The 14,546-nt window shown below is 37.0% G+C and overlaps 1 protein-coding gene across 9 annotated transcripts in view; it reads left to right on the top strand.

Annotated features, from left to right (window-relative positions):
* The window catches only part of MYBPC1 (myosin binding protein C, slow type), a 101,808-nt gene that overhangs the window by 41,624 nt on the left and 45,638 nt on the right, over positions 1 to 14,546 (top strand). For all 9 annotated transcript variants that reach the window (XM_010853450.1, XM_010853447.1, XM_010853451.1 and 6 more), the window contains 6 exons: positions 102 to 158; positions 6,084 to 6,250; positions 7,772 to 7,904; positions 9,666 to 9,790; positions 10,772 to 10,877; positions 12,680 to 12,846. In XM_010853450.1, coding sequence (XP_010851752.1) covers positions 102 to 158; positions 6,084 to 6,250; positions 7,772 to 7,904; positions 9,666 to 9,790; positions 10,772 to 10,877; positions 12,680 to 12,846 — 755 coding nt within the window. The remainder of the gene's footprint in view (positions 1 to 101; positions 159 to 6,083; positions 6,251 to 7,771; positions 7,905 to 9,665; positions 9,791 to 10,771; positions 10,878 to 12,679; positions 12,847 to 14,546) is intronic.

Below are 14,546 nucleotides of genomic sequence, written 5' to 3'. Positions count from 1 at the left end.
GTACAACATTGCATATACATTATACGTAGAGTGTTTGGGGGAACTGTTGTATATGTGTCTCAGCATTAAACCCAGATTTGCTTTTCTTTTGTTAATGACAGTGGAGAAGGTCAAGACGATGCAGGGGAACTTGATTTTAGTGGTCTCCTGAAACGTAGGTGAGAACCCACTGATGGAGTGAGGTGCTTTGGCCTGGAAATCTTTTAGATATCCACTCAGAGAAGTCAAGTTTAAAGTTCTTAAAATGTGTTTTGCTTATGAAATATTATAATAGCGTTGACTAAGCGACAGTGAAACAACTGCGTACTAATCTGCTAAATATTTTAGCTGATGCTTTTACTTTCTTTTTAAATGTTTCATGAGTCTTCACATATTTTCTTAGTAGGGGATGAGGAAATTTGAAAACTGAGACAGAAGACTTAAATGCCTGAAAACTTCTTATTTCTCTCATGATTTCGATTATTTCAATCATGATCCCTCATCATGATTGAATAAATAAAGCCTCCATTCTCCTGCTTTTGATATTTGACTGAAAAGTCAATTTCAAAATTTTGGTAGACGTCTCAGCAAATGTATATATTTATGTGTGTGTGTATATATATATACATATATATATATATACACACCTACTTTAACATAGTATTGATGATTTACTGTATTTCATCAAATCTAAGACACCATGCTAATATATAGCTGTATTATAAACCACTAAGCAATGAAAAAAATTGTCCAAATAGCTTATTGTGACATACTGCTGATTATAAGGTACATTCTTATTTCAGAGATATTTAAAATGCCCCAAATTTGCATTTTTTGAAGGGATAAAATAGTAGTGAAATGGAGATAAGTGTTTAGTATTATCACTCATGTTCTTTTAACTTTGTACTCTCTGGCAATAAAATTTATAAATTTTCATTATGGATATTTAGTACACAACCATTTTATAGAATTTCTGCCCTATATATGCATATTTGTTTTTTGTTTTTAGTCACTCAGTCATGTCCAACTCTGTGTGACACCATGGACTGTAGCCCACCAGGTTCCTCTGTCCATGGCATTTCCCGGGCAAGAAGAGTGGAGTGGGTCGCCATTTCCTTCTCTAGGGGATCTTCCCAACCCAAGGCTCAAACCTGCATCTCCTATATTGGCAGGTGGATTCTTTACCACTTGGGAAGCCCATATATGCATATACATAATCATAAATATACTATATTATATATGTTATATATAAAGATATACATATATAGATAGTTACTATAGCACAGAAGAAACATAAAGAAAATGACTTTTGCTAGGATTGTGTTTATGTACCAAATTTGTGAATAAACAGTAAAACTACAACTCTAAATTAATGATATATAATATTGATATGGGACTTCATTTAGTTTTCTAGGTTCGCTTATTATTTTTACTGCTTTCTATGTCTACTGAAAATCATAGGTATAGATATGCTTCAAAACAAATTAAAAACGGTAATAAATAGGCTTGTGTTCATTCTCAGTTTAGTTGGGTGGCTTTATTCAAACCCCTGTGAACGAAACATTCACCCCCAGCTCTAAACATTTAGGCTGAGAACAGAAACATTAACAGGTGCCATATATTAATAACCAAATGGATATTCGCCAATCAATAGACTTTGGCAGTATCAGAAACATCATTCCTTCTCTGGATACTTCAAATAATCATTAGTCTCAATAATATTTATTAATTCCCCCAAAGTATTTTAAAGCAATAGAATATGAAGTGACCTTAAATGAGCTGCACTCTTCCTGTTCTCCAAGTGAGAGACCAAAGACCAGAGAAGTTGAATGACTTACCCCAAGTCATACAGCTAACTTGAGGGAGGGCAGGGACCTACATACAAGTTCCCTTTTCTCAATCAGCACACTTCCTGTGACTCCACATAAGAAACATCACCCTAAATCTGCCTGGGAAGTTGGCACCTTATATGTTTATAATAAGCTAAAACTTTAGGAAGACAAGAGGTTTTGGGTTGTTTTTTTCTGTAGTCATTTAATCAACCAGGAAAATGCTAAATGCTTTCTTTGTGTAGACCATAACATTAGTTGAGGTGAGGAAAAGAAATCCAATGCCTTCCAGCGCCTGGTACATGGAAAGATATAAATACATATTCATGGGAAGAAAAAGGTAGTGGTTAAAACATGGATTTGAGTCTGGGCTTTCCCATTTATTGGACATGACTTTGCTCAAGTGATATGTCCTCTCTGAGACTTGCTTTCCACAACTGTAAATGCAGAGAATAAAAACTACTTGAGTATTATTGTGAGAATTAAGTTAAATGTAAGAGACCGGATTCATACAGGTGTCAAATAAATATCCACTTCCCCTCAAAATGTGACATTTTCCCTTGAAGAACTTACATTAGTGTCAACTATTTAATTTGCACTTGCCATCTTCCTCTACAAAGATTGAATTATGTGCTGATTTTCAATACTCCCTGAAAGGAGTTCAGGGTGGAGAGCAGAAATGAGGCACTCTGTGCTTGGAAGGAAAACTGGAAGGACAGGTCTTCAGATAGTTATATTCAGATATTTTTCAGGAGCTGATTTTGTGAGCCCAGTTCTCATATCTCCTCATATCTAGAAAGCACTAAAATCATTCCTGATAATGACTGTTCCTCATAACTAGCAAAAGCTTCATGAGACTAGCAGAAATCTTCCAGAAAAATATGTGCTTGATTAAGTGTATTCCCCCTTCACCAAAATTACATACATACTGACCTTCCTCACTGCCTCTCTGGAACAGTTTCTCAGAGCTATCTGAGGTGCTGTCTTCCAGGCTGCAGTCCTCATTTTGTCCCAAATAAAACTTGATTCATAGCTCTCACATTGTGCAATTTCTTTAAGTTGACATTAGTAAAGTGACAAAATACACATACACACACATAATCAATCAATAAAAATGTAACAGATTATTAAGTGCCAAGTCTGATTAAAAGGAAAAGGAAAGAAAAAAGAACACACTAGTTCTATCAGTAGTTTTCAGAGTAAAAGAAATCTAATTAATAGTCAAAATGACTAAAGAAAAAAATTATTAGAAAAAACTGAGCAGTCAACATGTCTCTACTTCTCATTTTCTTTACATCCCCTAATTATGATTTTGACTCATTATTAGATTGTTGTCACCATAAGACTATATTCATTTAATATACTATATACTAATCCACCAGTATAACTTTGGAAATCATTGTGTTTTCCTACTAATTTGTGAATTGCATGTGTTTTCACTATAGTAATAACATGTGGTAATAACATTTCTACTCCTCCAAGAGTGTGTGGCAAAATCCTCATGAGAATAAATATCATTACCACCAACATCTTTATACAACGAAATATCTCCCTGCCCTGAACAAAGTTAGCATATTCCAAATAGACATTAGATAAATCACAGTTAGTCTTTGGGCAGTATCTTGTTATGAGACCTGACCTATATAAATACTTTAAAGTTTTATTCTACATAAAATTTTCTATAACAGCTTTGTATTTCACTAGGATTGTTAAGTTATGGAAATTTTGATGTAGATGGAAGTACTGTAAATGTTATATAGGTCTATGCCAATTCTTGGAAAGGGATCAGTAGTGCCTAGAGAAATTTGGATTTTTCTCCCTGCTGAAATTTAATGTAGCCATACAGATATGGTCATGTGCAGCCACCATGGTAAGTAAAGATGTGTTCTGAATGAGTTAAGGAAATATTACAGATGGGCGCCTTGACCTCATATTCCAGTACAAAATGAGGCATCCATCTCCTTGCAATTTGGGGTTCAACTGAGTAGTGGAGAGGAAAGAAAGAGACAAGAGGTTACTTGTGTTTGTATACAAAGCATGATAGGATTAAGGTTGTGATAGAGTGGGATGTATTTTGGTGTTAATGAAAAAAATGGTGAGGATGATCAGTTTTATGAATCTATCAACAAAACTGACTCAAGAAATCACGCTGAAAATGGTCTTTATTACTTAGTGACTTCCTCATGTAAACATTCACCTATACATCTGGGTATTCTCAGTGTTTGATTTGTGCCTCTTGTTAGCTCTTTTAGTCTGTCTTTATCATTGACATCTTTAAATCTTTTCACCAATGTCAAGAGGATATTTGAAATACGTGGGTAATTCTTCTTGGTTGAGATACAAATGGAACAAAATGTAGAATGGGATAATTTTACAATGTGGGGATTCAGGCTAATATGACAAAAATAGAGCAATAATAAAGTGGATTGAGGAAAGTCTCATAGGGAGAAAAAAATGTATATACACAGATACACATTTTAATCGCAATTCTCCAGGACTTCCCACAAAATATTTAAATGTTAAATTTGAAATGTAGACTGCTTTTAGGCAATAGATATAGTAGACCAGACAAATTATTACTAATATTTCAACTTCAGGACACTTTTCTTAAGCTTTTCAATTTCCCCATGTCATTAGAGGGCCTGGTTACCATTTCAGTGAAATGAAGAGTTGCATCTTGAATCTTTAAGAAGCACATTTTCCTAATGGTGTTTCTAGTCCTTTCCACAAAGGTCGCTGAGGGACCAATGACCTTTCACTTTCTTCCATTATCCAGATGTGCCTCAACATCATTTATTGGGCAAAAGACTTACATGACAACGGAAATTAGATATGCAGAAGCCATCCTTGCCTAACGCCACCCTAAACTCTAAGTTATGTTTACATTCTCCTACCCTTCCCTATGATTGTAACCCAGTATTTCCTCAAGAAATTCTGAAATGGGTATAATTAATATGACAGTACAAACATATGTAACTCATTATTTGCTATCATGATAGTATGCATCTGTTTTCACACTGATGTTTAAGATGTGTTGACCAGTTTTCCTGGAAAAATCATACCCAAACCAGCATTATTCACAGTAAGTAGTCACTAAAATATTTCCAGTTTAACCTTAGTCCATAAAAACAGTCAACTAAACTTAAACAGAATTAGAACTTCTTAGCTAGTTAAGGAAATCAATTTATATTATATTTAGCATTTGCAACTAAGGCTCTTTCCCTGAAGAGTGTTTATTCCTGAATTTTGTTTCACTTTTAGGTTTTAAAATACAGATAAGTGTATGTACTTTAAATCCTATGTATGTGTGTGTATACAGTAGTTATATATGTTCTTTATATGTTCTATACATTCTTTTGCCAGTGGTCAAAATTTAGAGTCATGATTTTGATAATCACACTAAGTTACTATCAGCTTGTTCATGGACCCCTTTATGACTTGCTTTATAGTTTCACATTTATATTTTCATGATTCAAAGCAGTTTGTACCCAAACTGCTTCCAAAAAAGTTCTGGACAGTACTTTAAGATGAAATATGAGAGAATTTTGAGTCTCATTCTTTTCATTCTGACAATTTAGAAAATAAAGTTTTCTCTTTAAAATAATATGTATACACAAAAGTCATATGAAAAACAACCAAACCAAAAAAAAAAAACAAAACAGAAACAAAGAACAAATGCTGTCACAGTTTCAAATATTTTTTGTATTAAAAAACAGCAAAAAATGGTTAATGTACACATTTACTAACATGGTAGGGAAAATGCTATTTGCAAAATCTGAAGATTTGAAATACTGTTATTTGTACCGTCTCCATGCAGAGTTAGGGTACGCACACCAATGAAGGCAGAGAGCATTGTTCTTTCATGGACCAACACCTAAAATCTTCTGGTTCTTAAACCTTATTTCAATATCTAAATCCTAGATGAAAACTGATATTTTAAGTTTCTCAAAATCTCATCTCTTATTTGGATTTTCAGGTTTAAAATAAGTAAAAATAGCGTAAGGATAGTTCCTGAAATCCTTTTATCTCCTTAATACTGTGTTTTTAACTAGAAAAACGAGAGCGTTAATGAAAGTGCACGGATCTAACCTTTGACTATCCAGAAGTTGCACTGAAACTTCATGCGAAGTAGACTTTCTCCTTGGCTATTTAAGTACTCAGGCTTTAAACAGAGCTTTTAGCGCTGAACCAAAAAATCGGTACCATACTCGACTTTCCTGGTCTTTAAAGGCCAGTGGGCAGCTATTAAACCAGGCATTGGTTCTCCCCGTTTAGGGAGGTGAAGCCCCAGGAGGAACAACCCGAGGTAGACGTGTGGGAGCTGCTGAAGAATGCGAAACCCAGCGAGTACGAGAAAATCGCCTTCCAGTACGGTATCACTGACCTGCGTGGTATGCTCAGGCGGCTCAAGCGCATGCGCAGAGTGGAAAAGAAGAGTGCAGGTGAGGACGTCTGAGCACTCCTAGGAGAGACGATATGCTATTCTATGCTATGCTAAGTCACTTCAGTCGTGTCCGACTCTGTGTGACCCCATAGACGGCAGCCCACCAGGCTCCCCCGTCCCTGGGCTTCAGGCAAGAACACTGGAGTGGGTTGCCATTTCCTTCTCCAATGCACGAAAGTGAAAAGTGAAAGTGAAGTCTCTCAGTCGTGTCCGACTCTTAGCGACCCCATGGACTGCAGCCCACCAGGCTCCTCCGTCCATGAGGTTTTCCAGGCAAGAGTACTGGAGTGGGGTGCCATTGCCTTCTCCGAGGGGAGACGATAATCCTCCCTATTTCGTAATGGGTTTATAGGTCTGACTAGCTGTAGTGGAATTTGCAGGGGTTACGCTTCTCTTGGTTAACTTGGCTTCGGGTGAAATAGTTCACTGCCCCGCACATCTCCAGCAAAGTAGGTAGTGGACAGCTGCTGAAGGTTTAAAGTAACAAAAGTACATTACAGTGACACAATGTATGCTGCTGCTAAGTCGCTTCAGTCGTGTCCGACTCTGTGCGACCCCATAGAAGGCAGCCCACCAGGCTCCCCCGTCCCTGGGATTCTCCAGGCAAGAACACTGGAGTGGGTTGCCATTTCCTTCTCCAGTGCATGAAAGTGAAAAGGGAAAGTGAAGTCGCTCAGTCGTGTCCAACTCTTGGCGACCCCATGGACTGCAGCCTACCAGGCTCCTCCGTCCGTGGGATTTTCCAGGCAAGAGTACTGGAGTGAGGTGCCACTGCCTTCTCCGACACAGTATATAATGGAGTATTAAATATTCTTGTGTTACTGGGAATTTCTCAGCAGCCCCTTTCTCCATCCGCTGCATCTCTCCGTCACTCTCAGATTCCTGATTCTTATTTAGGTAGAGTAGATTCTGTGTTTGTTTTACTGTTACATTCTTCCACCCATTTGATGCATCATGGGGAATTCATGTCCCACACCTGCTAAGGTAACCCTAATGTTTAAGCATGTCAATATTTGCGCAGGTTTCCACAGTACAAAAACTGTGATAAGCTTACTGTTTCCATCAGTCGAAGACATTCCATTTAAGCTCATGAGTCATTGGAAGTATCTCATAAATTCTTTGATTAAAAAAACTGTCTGTAAGATAGATGTACACAGATAATGCCAATGAAACTAAAAATAATCATTTTAGGAGAATAAGCATGTCCTTCAAGTTCAAATTTCATTTGGATATTTTATATTATACATTGCCCAAAGAATGAAGACAATCATTTTTAAAGCCTCTTCAATAATTCTTTGCTTATGTTTCTTCCAAAAGCATATGGACTCTCCTAAAATTTTTAAACCATCTTATTATTTATAAATTGATGCAGATTTCTAAAATATGAGGGATAATTCGAAAGTTTCCTATTTCTTCTTTTTGTATCAATTTATTCAGTTTTAGGTTTTTGGATTGACTATTTAAATTCATATCATATGCATATACATATTAACTTAGTTTTGTATCTTCTCTCTACTAGCTTTTGCAAGAATTCTTGATCCTGCATATCAGGTTGATAAAGGAGGCAGGGTAAGATTTGTCGTGGAACTGGCAGATCCAAAATTGGAGGTGAAATGGTATAAAAATGGTCAAGAAATTCGACCCAGCACAAAGTAAGTCAAACTTGCAAATAATCAGTAGTAACTGTATAAATCAAAGAGTAATTTGACTTGATTTTCTATGCCTGAAAGCACTTTTAGTTTTATATTCGTATGATGCAAAATCATATGAGGGGACAGCAAAAACTTTTTATGTATTTTGGAACCATTGAAGTATGGTGCTATATAAATTAAACCTTGCCTTATGTTTTAATTATGTATAAACTATTTCAAGTACTTGTAATTATTATTTTGTGTCATTGTAGGTTATATGTGATTACTTCAGAGCATTGCCAAACTTCAACCAATTTTAAAGAAATTTTTGAGAAAAATTGAAATATGTATTTGATATACCAGCTTGTAATGGGAATCACACCTTATAAGTAGATAACTTCTGTTCTTCCAGAATAGCATCTAAAGCCTATGTTTTATTGTTTTTTGACCCTTTTCCCAAATGAAGGAAACAAGCTAATCCCTGATATCTGATGGTATTGCTAGGCTATTAGGAAACTACATTACAGAGATCCTTCTCAGTCTGAAAGATTTTCAACTCCAATATATTTTTTCAAGTGAACAGGAAACGTGTGTATATTTATAAAGGGCTTTAATCCTGAAAATCGTCACTTCTGTGGAACAATTAGGTAGTTTCCAATTTCTTAATGTGATCCTGCTCTCAGAGTGACTTTGTGATAATAATGTTTATATCTGGTAAAAGTCTCTTGCAGGCAGCCTGAATTTACCAAAAACATAATTTTACTTGGTTATTTTTATCTCGAAAAATGTTTATTAGTGTTTTGTTCTTGAAGTCTTTGAGAATTTCCCAAGTAAGAACTTTTTCTTTCATCTCTTATAATGCCCTAATATACCCATCCATAATCTAGATCACAGATAATCAAATTATGCGGTCTTCTGGATTTCAGGTTTTTGTTTCCACTTAAGGTCTTTTTCAGTAGATGATAATTATGATATATATGATAATACTAGTTCTTAAGCTCATTTAAGATAATATCACATTGTATAGAATTACCATCTATATTAATGATTAAATTCATATTATTGCTTAAATTGTGTAATCATTTATTCACCCAATAAAATGTCACTGGGATAGCAAGGAGTGAATTCAATAAATCAATGAAAAATATAAACTTTCTCTCCCACAATAGAGTAGATGAATTGATCACTTTAAAAAATGTAAAGAGTTAAAAATCTTAGCCTACCGTATTTTCCAACAATAGGTTAAAAATTGTTCATTGGTAAATATGTGAGTACTGATTTTATGTTTGGAATAAAAAATATGTGTGCTAGGTTGCTTCAGTCGTGTCTGACTTTTTGCGACCCTATAGACTGTAGCCTGTCAGGTTCTTCTGTCCATGGGATTCTCCAGGCAAGAATACTGGAGTGAGTTGCCATTCTCCTCTCCAGGGGATTTTCCCACCGCAAGAATCGATTCCGCATCTCTTATGTCTTCTGCATTGTCAAGCGTGTTCTTTACTACTAGTGCCACCTGGGAAGTCCAAAAATCATATATAAAAGAAAATAGTGACAAATATTATATGCAAATATGCATATGTATTACATTATGTGTTATAAAGATAGAAATTGGCTTCCTGTTTAATATTTATTAAACTATGTAAGATATGGATAATAAATTGTAGATCTAAATGACTATTTCTGACTTTCAGATATTACGGAATTATAAGCCAAATTTGCTGGCAATAAAGAAAAGAATAAAATTGGGTTCATGGACTCTGTTTATCTTCCTCCTATTTAAAACAGATACATCTTTGAACATAAAGGATGTGAAAGAATCATGTTTATCAATAACTGTGTACTAACAGATGATTCGGAGTATTATGTGACAGCTGGTGATGAGAAATGTTCCACTGAGCTCTTTGTGAGAGGTAAAGTGAAATCTCTTACATAACCATTAAGAGCCAATGGCTCTCCTTCTCTCAGGGGTAATAATCAAAAATGAAAATGGTGAAGTGAGCTCTTGAGCTCCAGAGCAGAGATAGTAGTCCCTCTCGAGATGATTTAGCTTGAGCGTTAGATTGGCTGTGGATTGAAGCATCTTTGTCCTGGTGTTTATTGAGTATCCTAATTAATCTTCAGGTTTGTTGACAACTAGAAAAGCTGACAGGAGAAAAAAACTGTTGAGTAAAAATGCCTTGTAGTTTCGGCTCATGTAAGCAGTATTTTGCAATTTAATTGCTCTAGTGATAGCTTTTGAAACCCAACAAAGTCTACTGGATAACCATTTCACACATTCAGCTCATCACAAATCGATTTCCCTTGAAACAGCTTTGTTAGTAAAGTCATCAGTGGTTGGCACTGAGATTGCTGAAGACCATCATTTACTAGTGAAAAGAGCTGGAGGGTGTGTGTCAATGAAGCCATGAAGCAATTATTTCCTATATGAGGACCTGTGGCTGACAGCTTTGTAATCTTGCACATCAACTATACTTCAATTAAAAAAAAAAGTAGAGACAATTCTGTAATCTCTATCATCTGTCTAAAACAATAAGTAGAGAATTTTAGTGTTATTTATTTTCCTTCCTCAGAAATGTCTATCTTCTGCCTTCTTATTTGCCCAAAGAAGATTATTTGATATAATTTGTCTGCTCTCTAAAGCAATCATTTATTTGATTTGAAGAGTTCTTGGGAAATTATGTGAAACTTACCCAAGGCTGCCAACTGTTTATTTTGCCATGAAAAATCATTAAAAAATCCACCTTCTAACTACCACCATCTAACCATCACTCTGTGATCAACCACACTTTCTTACTGTTGGTTTTTCATCTGTGAACAAACCCAGGGTCATGAGCAGATTTGGGGGCATTTAATGCTTCTGATTTTCTTCTTCTTTTTTTTTTCCACAATAGAGCCTCCAGTTATGGTGACCAAACAGCTGGAAGATACAAAAGCTTATTGTGGGGAGAGAGTGGAATTAGAATGTGAAGTGTCTGAAGATGATGCCAATGTAAAATGGTAAATAGATATCCTGAGGTCTGTCCATTTTTAATAAACAAAAAAGTGCCTTCATACTTTGGAGAATAGGAAATTGCTTTTATACATATGAAAAGGATATCAACCTCATTTGTGTTAGTAGAAATGTAACTAAAACTATTCTAAGATATTGGCTTTTTTCACCTGTGAGACTGAAAAAAAAAAGATCCAGATATCTATATTGATAAGGATATAGGGAATTAGACACTTACTAGTAAATGAATGTTTCAAGGTTCCTCATGTCTATTTGACTCCAAAGCCCATGGGTGCTCTTTCCAATGCATGCTCTCACTATACCATGATGGCAAGTTATATGGAATAGATGGGGAAACAGTGTCAGACTTTATTTTTTGGGGCTCCAAAGTCACTGCAGATGGTGACTGCAGCCATGAAATTAAAAGACGCTTACTCCTTGGAAGGAAAGTTATGACCAACCTAGATAGCATATTCAAAAGCAGAGACATTACTTTGCCAACAAAGGCCTGTCTAGTCAAGGCTATGGTTTTTCCAGTGGTCACGTATGGATGTGAGAGTTGGACTGTGAAGAAAGCTGAGTGCAGAAGAATTGATGCTTTTGAACTGTGGTGTTGGAGAAGACTCTTGAGAGTCCCTTGGACTGCAAGGAGAGCCAACCAGTCCATTCTAAAGATCAGTCCTGGGTGTTCATTGGAAGGACTGATGCTAAGGCTGAAACTCCAATCCTTTGGCCACCTCATGCAAAGAGTTGACTCATTGGAAAAGACTGATGCAGGGAGGGGTTGGGGGCAGGAGGAGAAGGGGACGACAGAGGATGAGATGGCTGGATGGCATCACTGACTTGATGGACATGAGTCTGAGTGAACTCCAGGAGTTGGTGATGGACAGGGAGGCCTGGCATGCTGCAGTTCATGGGGTGGCAAAGAGTCAGACACGACTGAGCAACTGAACTGAACTGAATACTTTTTTTATGTTACTCCTAGTCGTTTTATTGTCACAGTATCTCAGAAAGATATTTTAGACTGAGAATCACCAAATTACTTGAACATTTCTTAAAAATAAAAAGGGTATTTTGGGGGTCAGATGGGATGTGTTTTCTCCAGTTCACTGGGAGTAACCTCAGAGTTAAAGACTAGAAGATCTGGAATCTTAAAATCTTAATTGAGAGACAGAGTAAATTCTGCAGTAGGAATTGCTAGCAATTTGGTTTAGAATAGATTGTTCATTGTAACCTAGAATCATAGCTATCTTTAAAATGTATCAAAATGCTATTCTTAGTAGTGTGCACCAAGAGCCCAAACATAGGTAATATCCACTCTTAGCATCGGAGAAGGCAATGGCACCCCACTCCAGTACTCTTGCCTGGAAAATCCCATGGACGGGATTTTCCATGAGCCTGGTAGGCTGCAGTCCTTGGTGTCGCTAAGAGTCGGGGATGACTGAGAGACTTCATTTTCACTTTTCACTTTCATGCATTGGAGAAGGAAATGGCAACCCACTCCAGTATTCTTGCCTGGAGAATCCCAGGGACAGAGGAGCCTAGTGGGCTGCTGTCTATGGGGTCGCACAGAGTCGGACACAACTGAAGTGACTTAGCAGCAGCAGCAGCATCTTTATCTAATTGATCTTAAGTGAAAGGAATGGGATTTTGTTTTTTTAATGTAATTTTCAGATAATACTTGTTACAGTATTCATCTATTGATAGAGACTGATCCATACATTCTTTAATTCAACAAGCAGTTCTTGAGTGTTGGTGACTTGAAGCATTTTTTATAAAACTTTCTAAAAAAATCATCTATTTATCTCAGGTTTAAGAATGGTGAGGAAATCATCCCTGGTCCAAAATCAAGATACCACATTAGAGTTGAAGGCAAAAAGCACATTTTGATCATAGATGGAGCAACAAAGGCTGATTCTGCAGAATATTCTGTAATGACAACAGGAGGACAGTCATCTGCTAAACTTAGTGTGGACTGTAAGTAAGACTTCCTTGTATATCTCCCAAGTTGTTTTACTAGTGTGTTGTGTTTGTTAATTCAGTTTTAGAAAAGTTTCAATCTGTTTGACTTCGACCTGTGACAATTTTATATGTGTAAAATTAGATTCCATTCTAGCTGAGTGTCTATATCGTATCAATCAGAGTCTCTAAGAACTTACTACTCAGTTTAATAGAGTACCAGTATTGAGAAGGATCTCTCCACCATGAGCCGTCTGTCTTGGGTGGCCCTACATGGCATGGCTGGAGAGTTCTGAAAAACGTGCTGCACTGGAGAAGGGAATGGCAAACCACTTCAGTATTCCTGCCTTGAGAACCTCATGAACAGTATGAAAAGGCAAAAAGATAGGACACTGAAAGATGAACTCCCCAGGTCAGTAGGTGCCCAATATGCTACTGGAAATCAGTGGAGAAATAACTCCAGAAAGAATGAAGAGATACAGCCAAAGCAAAAACACCTAGTTGTGGATGTTGGAAGTTGAGGTGATGGAAGTAAAGTCCAATGTTGTAAAGAGCAGTGTTGCATAGGAACCTGGAATGCTAGGTCCATGAATCAAGGCAAATTAGAAGTGCTCAAACAGGAGATGGCAAGAGTGAACATCAACATTTTAGGAATCAGTGAACTAAAATGGACTGGAATGGGTGAATTTAACTCAGATGACCGTTATATCTACTGCTGATAATCACGATGGTGTGATCACTGACCTGGAGCCAGACATCCTAGAATGTGAAGTCAAGTGGGCCTTAGAAAGCATCACTACAAACAAAGCTAGTGGAGGTGATGGAATTCCAGTTGAGCTCTTTCATATCCTGAAAGATAATGCTGTGAACGTGCTGCACTCAATATGCCAGCAAATTTGGAAAACTCAGCAGTGGCCACAGGACTGGAAAAGGTCAGTTTTCATTCCAATTCCAAAGAAAGGCAATGCCAAAAAATGCTCAAACTACCGCACAATTGCACTCATCTCACACACTAGTAAAGTAATGCTCAAAATTCTCCAAGCCAGGCTTCAGCAATATGTGAACCGTGAACTTTCTGATGTTCAAGCTGGTTTTAGAAAAGGCAGAGGAACCAGAGATCAAATTGCCAACATCCACTGGATCATAGAAAAAGCAAGAGAATTCCATAAAAACATCTATTTCTGCTTTATTGACTATGCCAAAGCCTTCCGCTGTGTGGATCACAAAAAACTGTGGAAAATTCTGAAAGAGATGGGAATACCAGACCATCTGATATGCCTTTTGAGAAATCTATATGCAGATCAGGAAGCAACAGTTAGAACTGGACATGGAACAACAGACTGGTTCCAAACAGGAAAAGGAGTACGTCAAGGCTGTATATTGTCACCCTGCTTATTTAACTTATATGCAGAGTACATCATGAGAAATGCTGGACTGGAAGAAACACAAGCTGGAATCAAGATTGCCGGGAGAAATATCAATAACCTCAGATATGCAGATGACACCACCCTTATGGCAGAAAGTGAAGAGGAACTAAAAAGCCTCTTGATGAAAGTGAAAGTGGAGAGTGAAAAAGTTGGCTTAAAGCTCAACATTCAGAAAACTGAGATCATGGCATCTGCTCCCATCAGTTCAGTTCAGTTCAGTCGCTCAGTAGTGTCTGACTCTTTGCGACCCCATGAACTGCAGCACGCCAGGCCTCCCTGTCCATCACCAAC

The sequence above is a fragment of the Bison bison genome, unplaced genomic scaffold (genome assembly GCF_000754665.1).
Source record: "Bison bison bison isolate TAMUID 2011002044 unplaced genomic scaffold, Bison_UMD1.0 scf7180017864327, whole genome shotgun sequence".
In the NCBI taxonomy this organism is placed as follows: domain Eukaryota; kingdom Metazoa; phylum Chordata; class Mammalia; order Artiodactyla; family Bovidae; genus Bison; species Bison bison.
The sequence above is the reverse complement of the archived record's forward strand: the minus strand, read 5'-3'. Positions and strand labels throughout refer to the sequence as shown.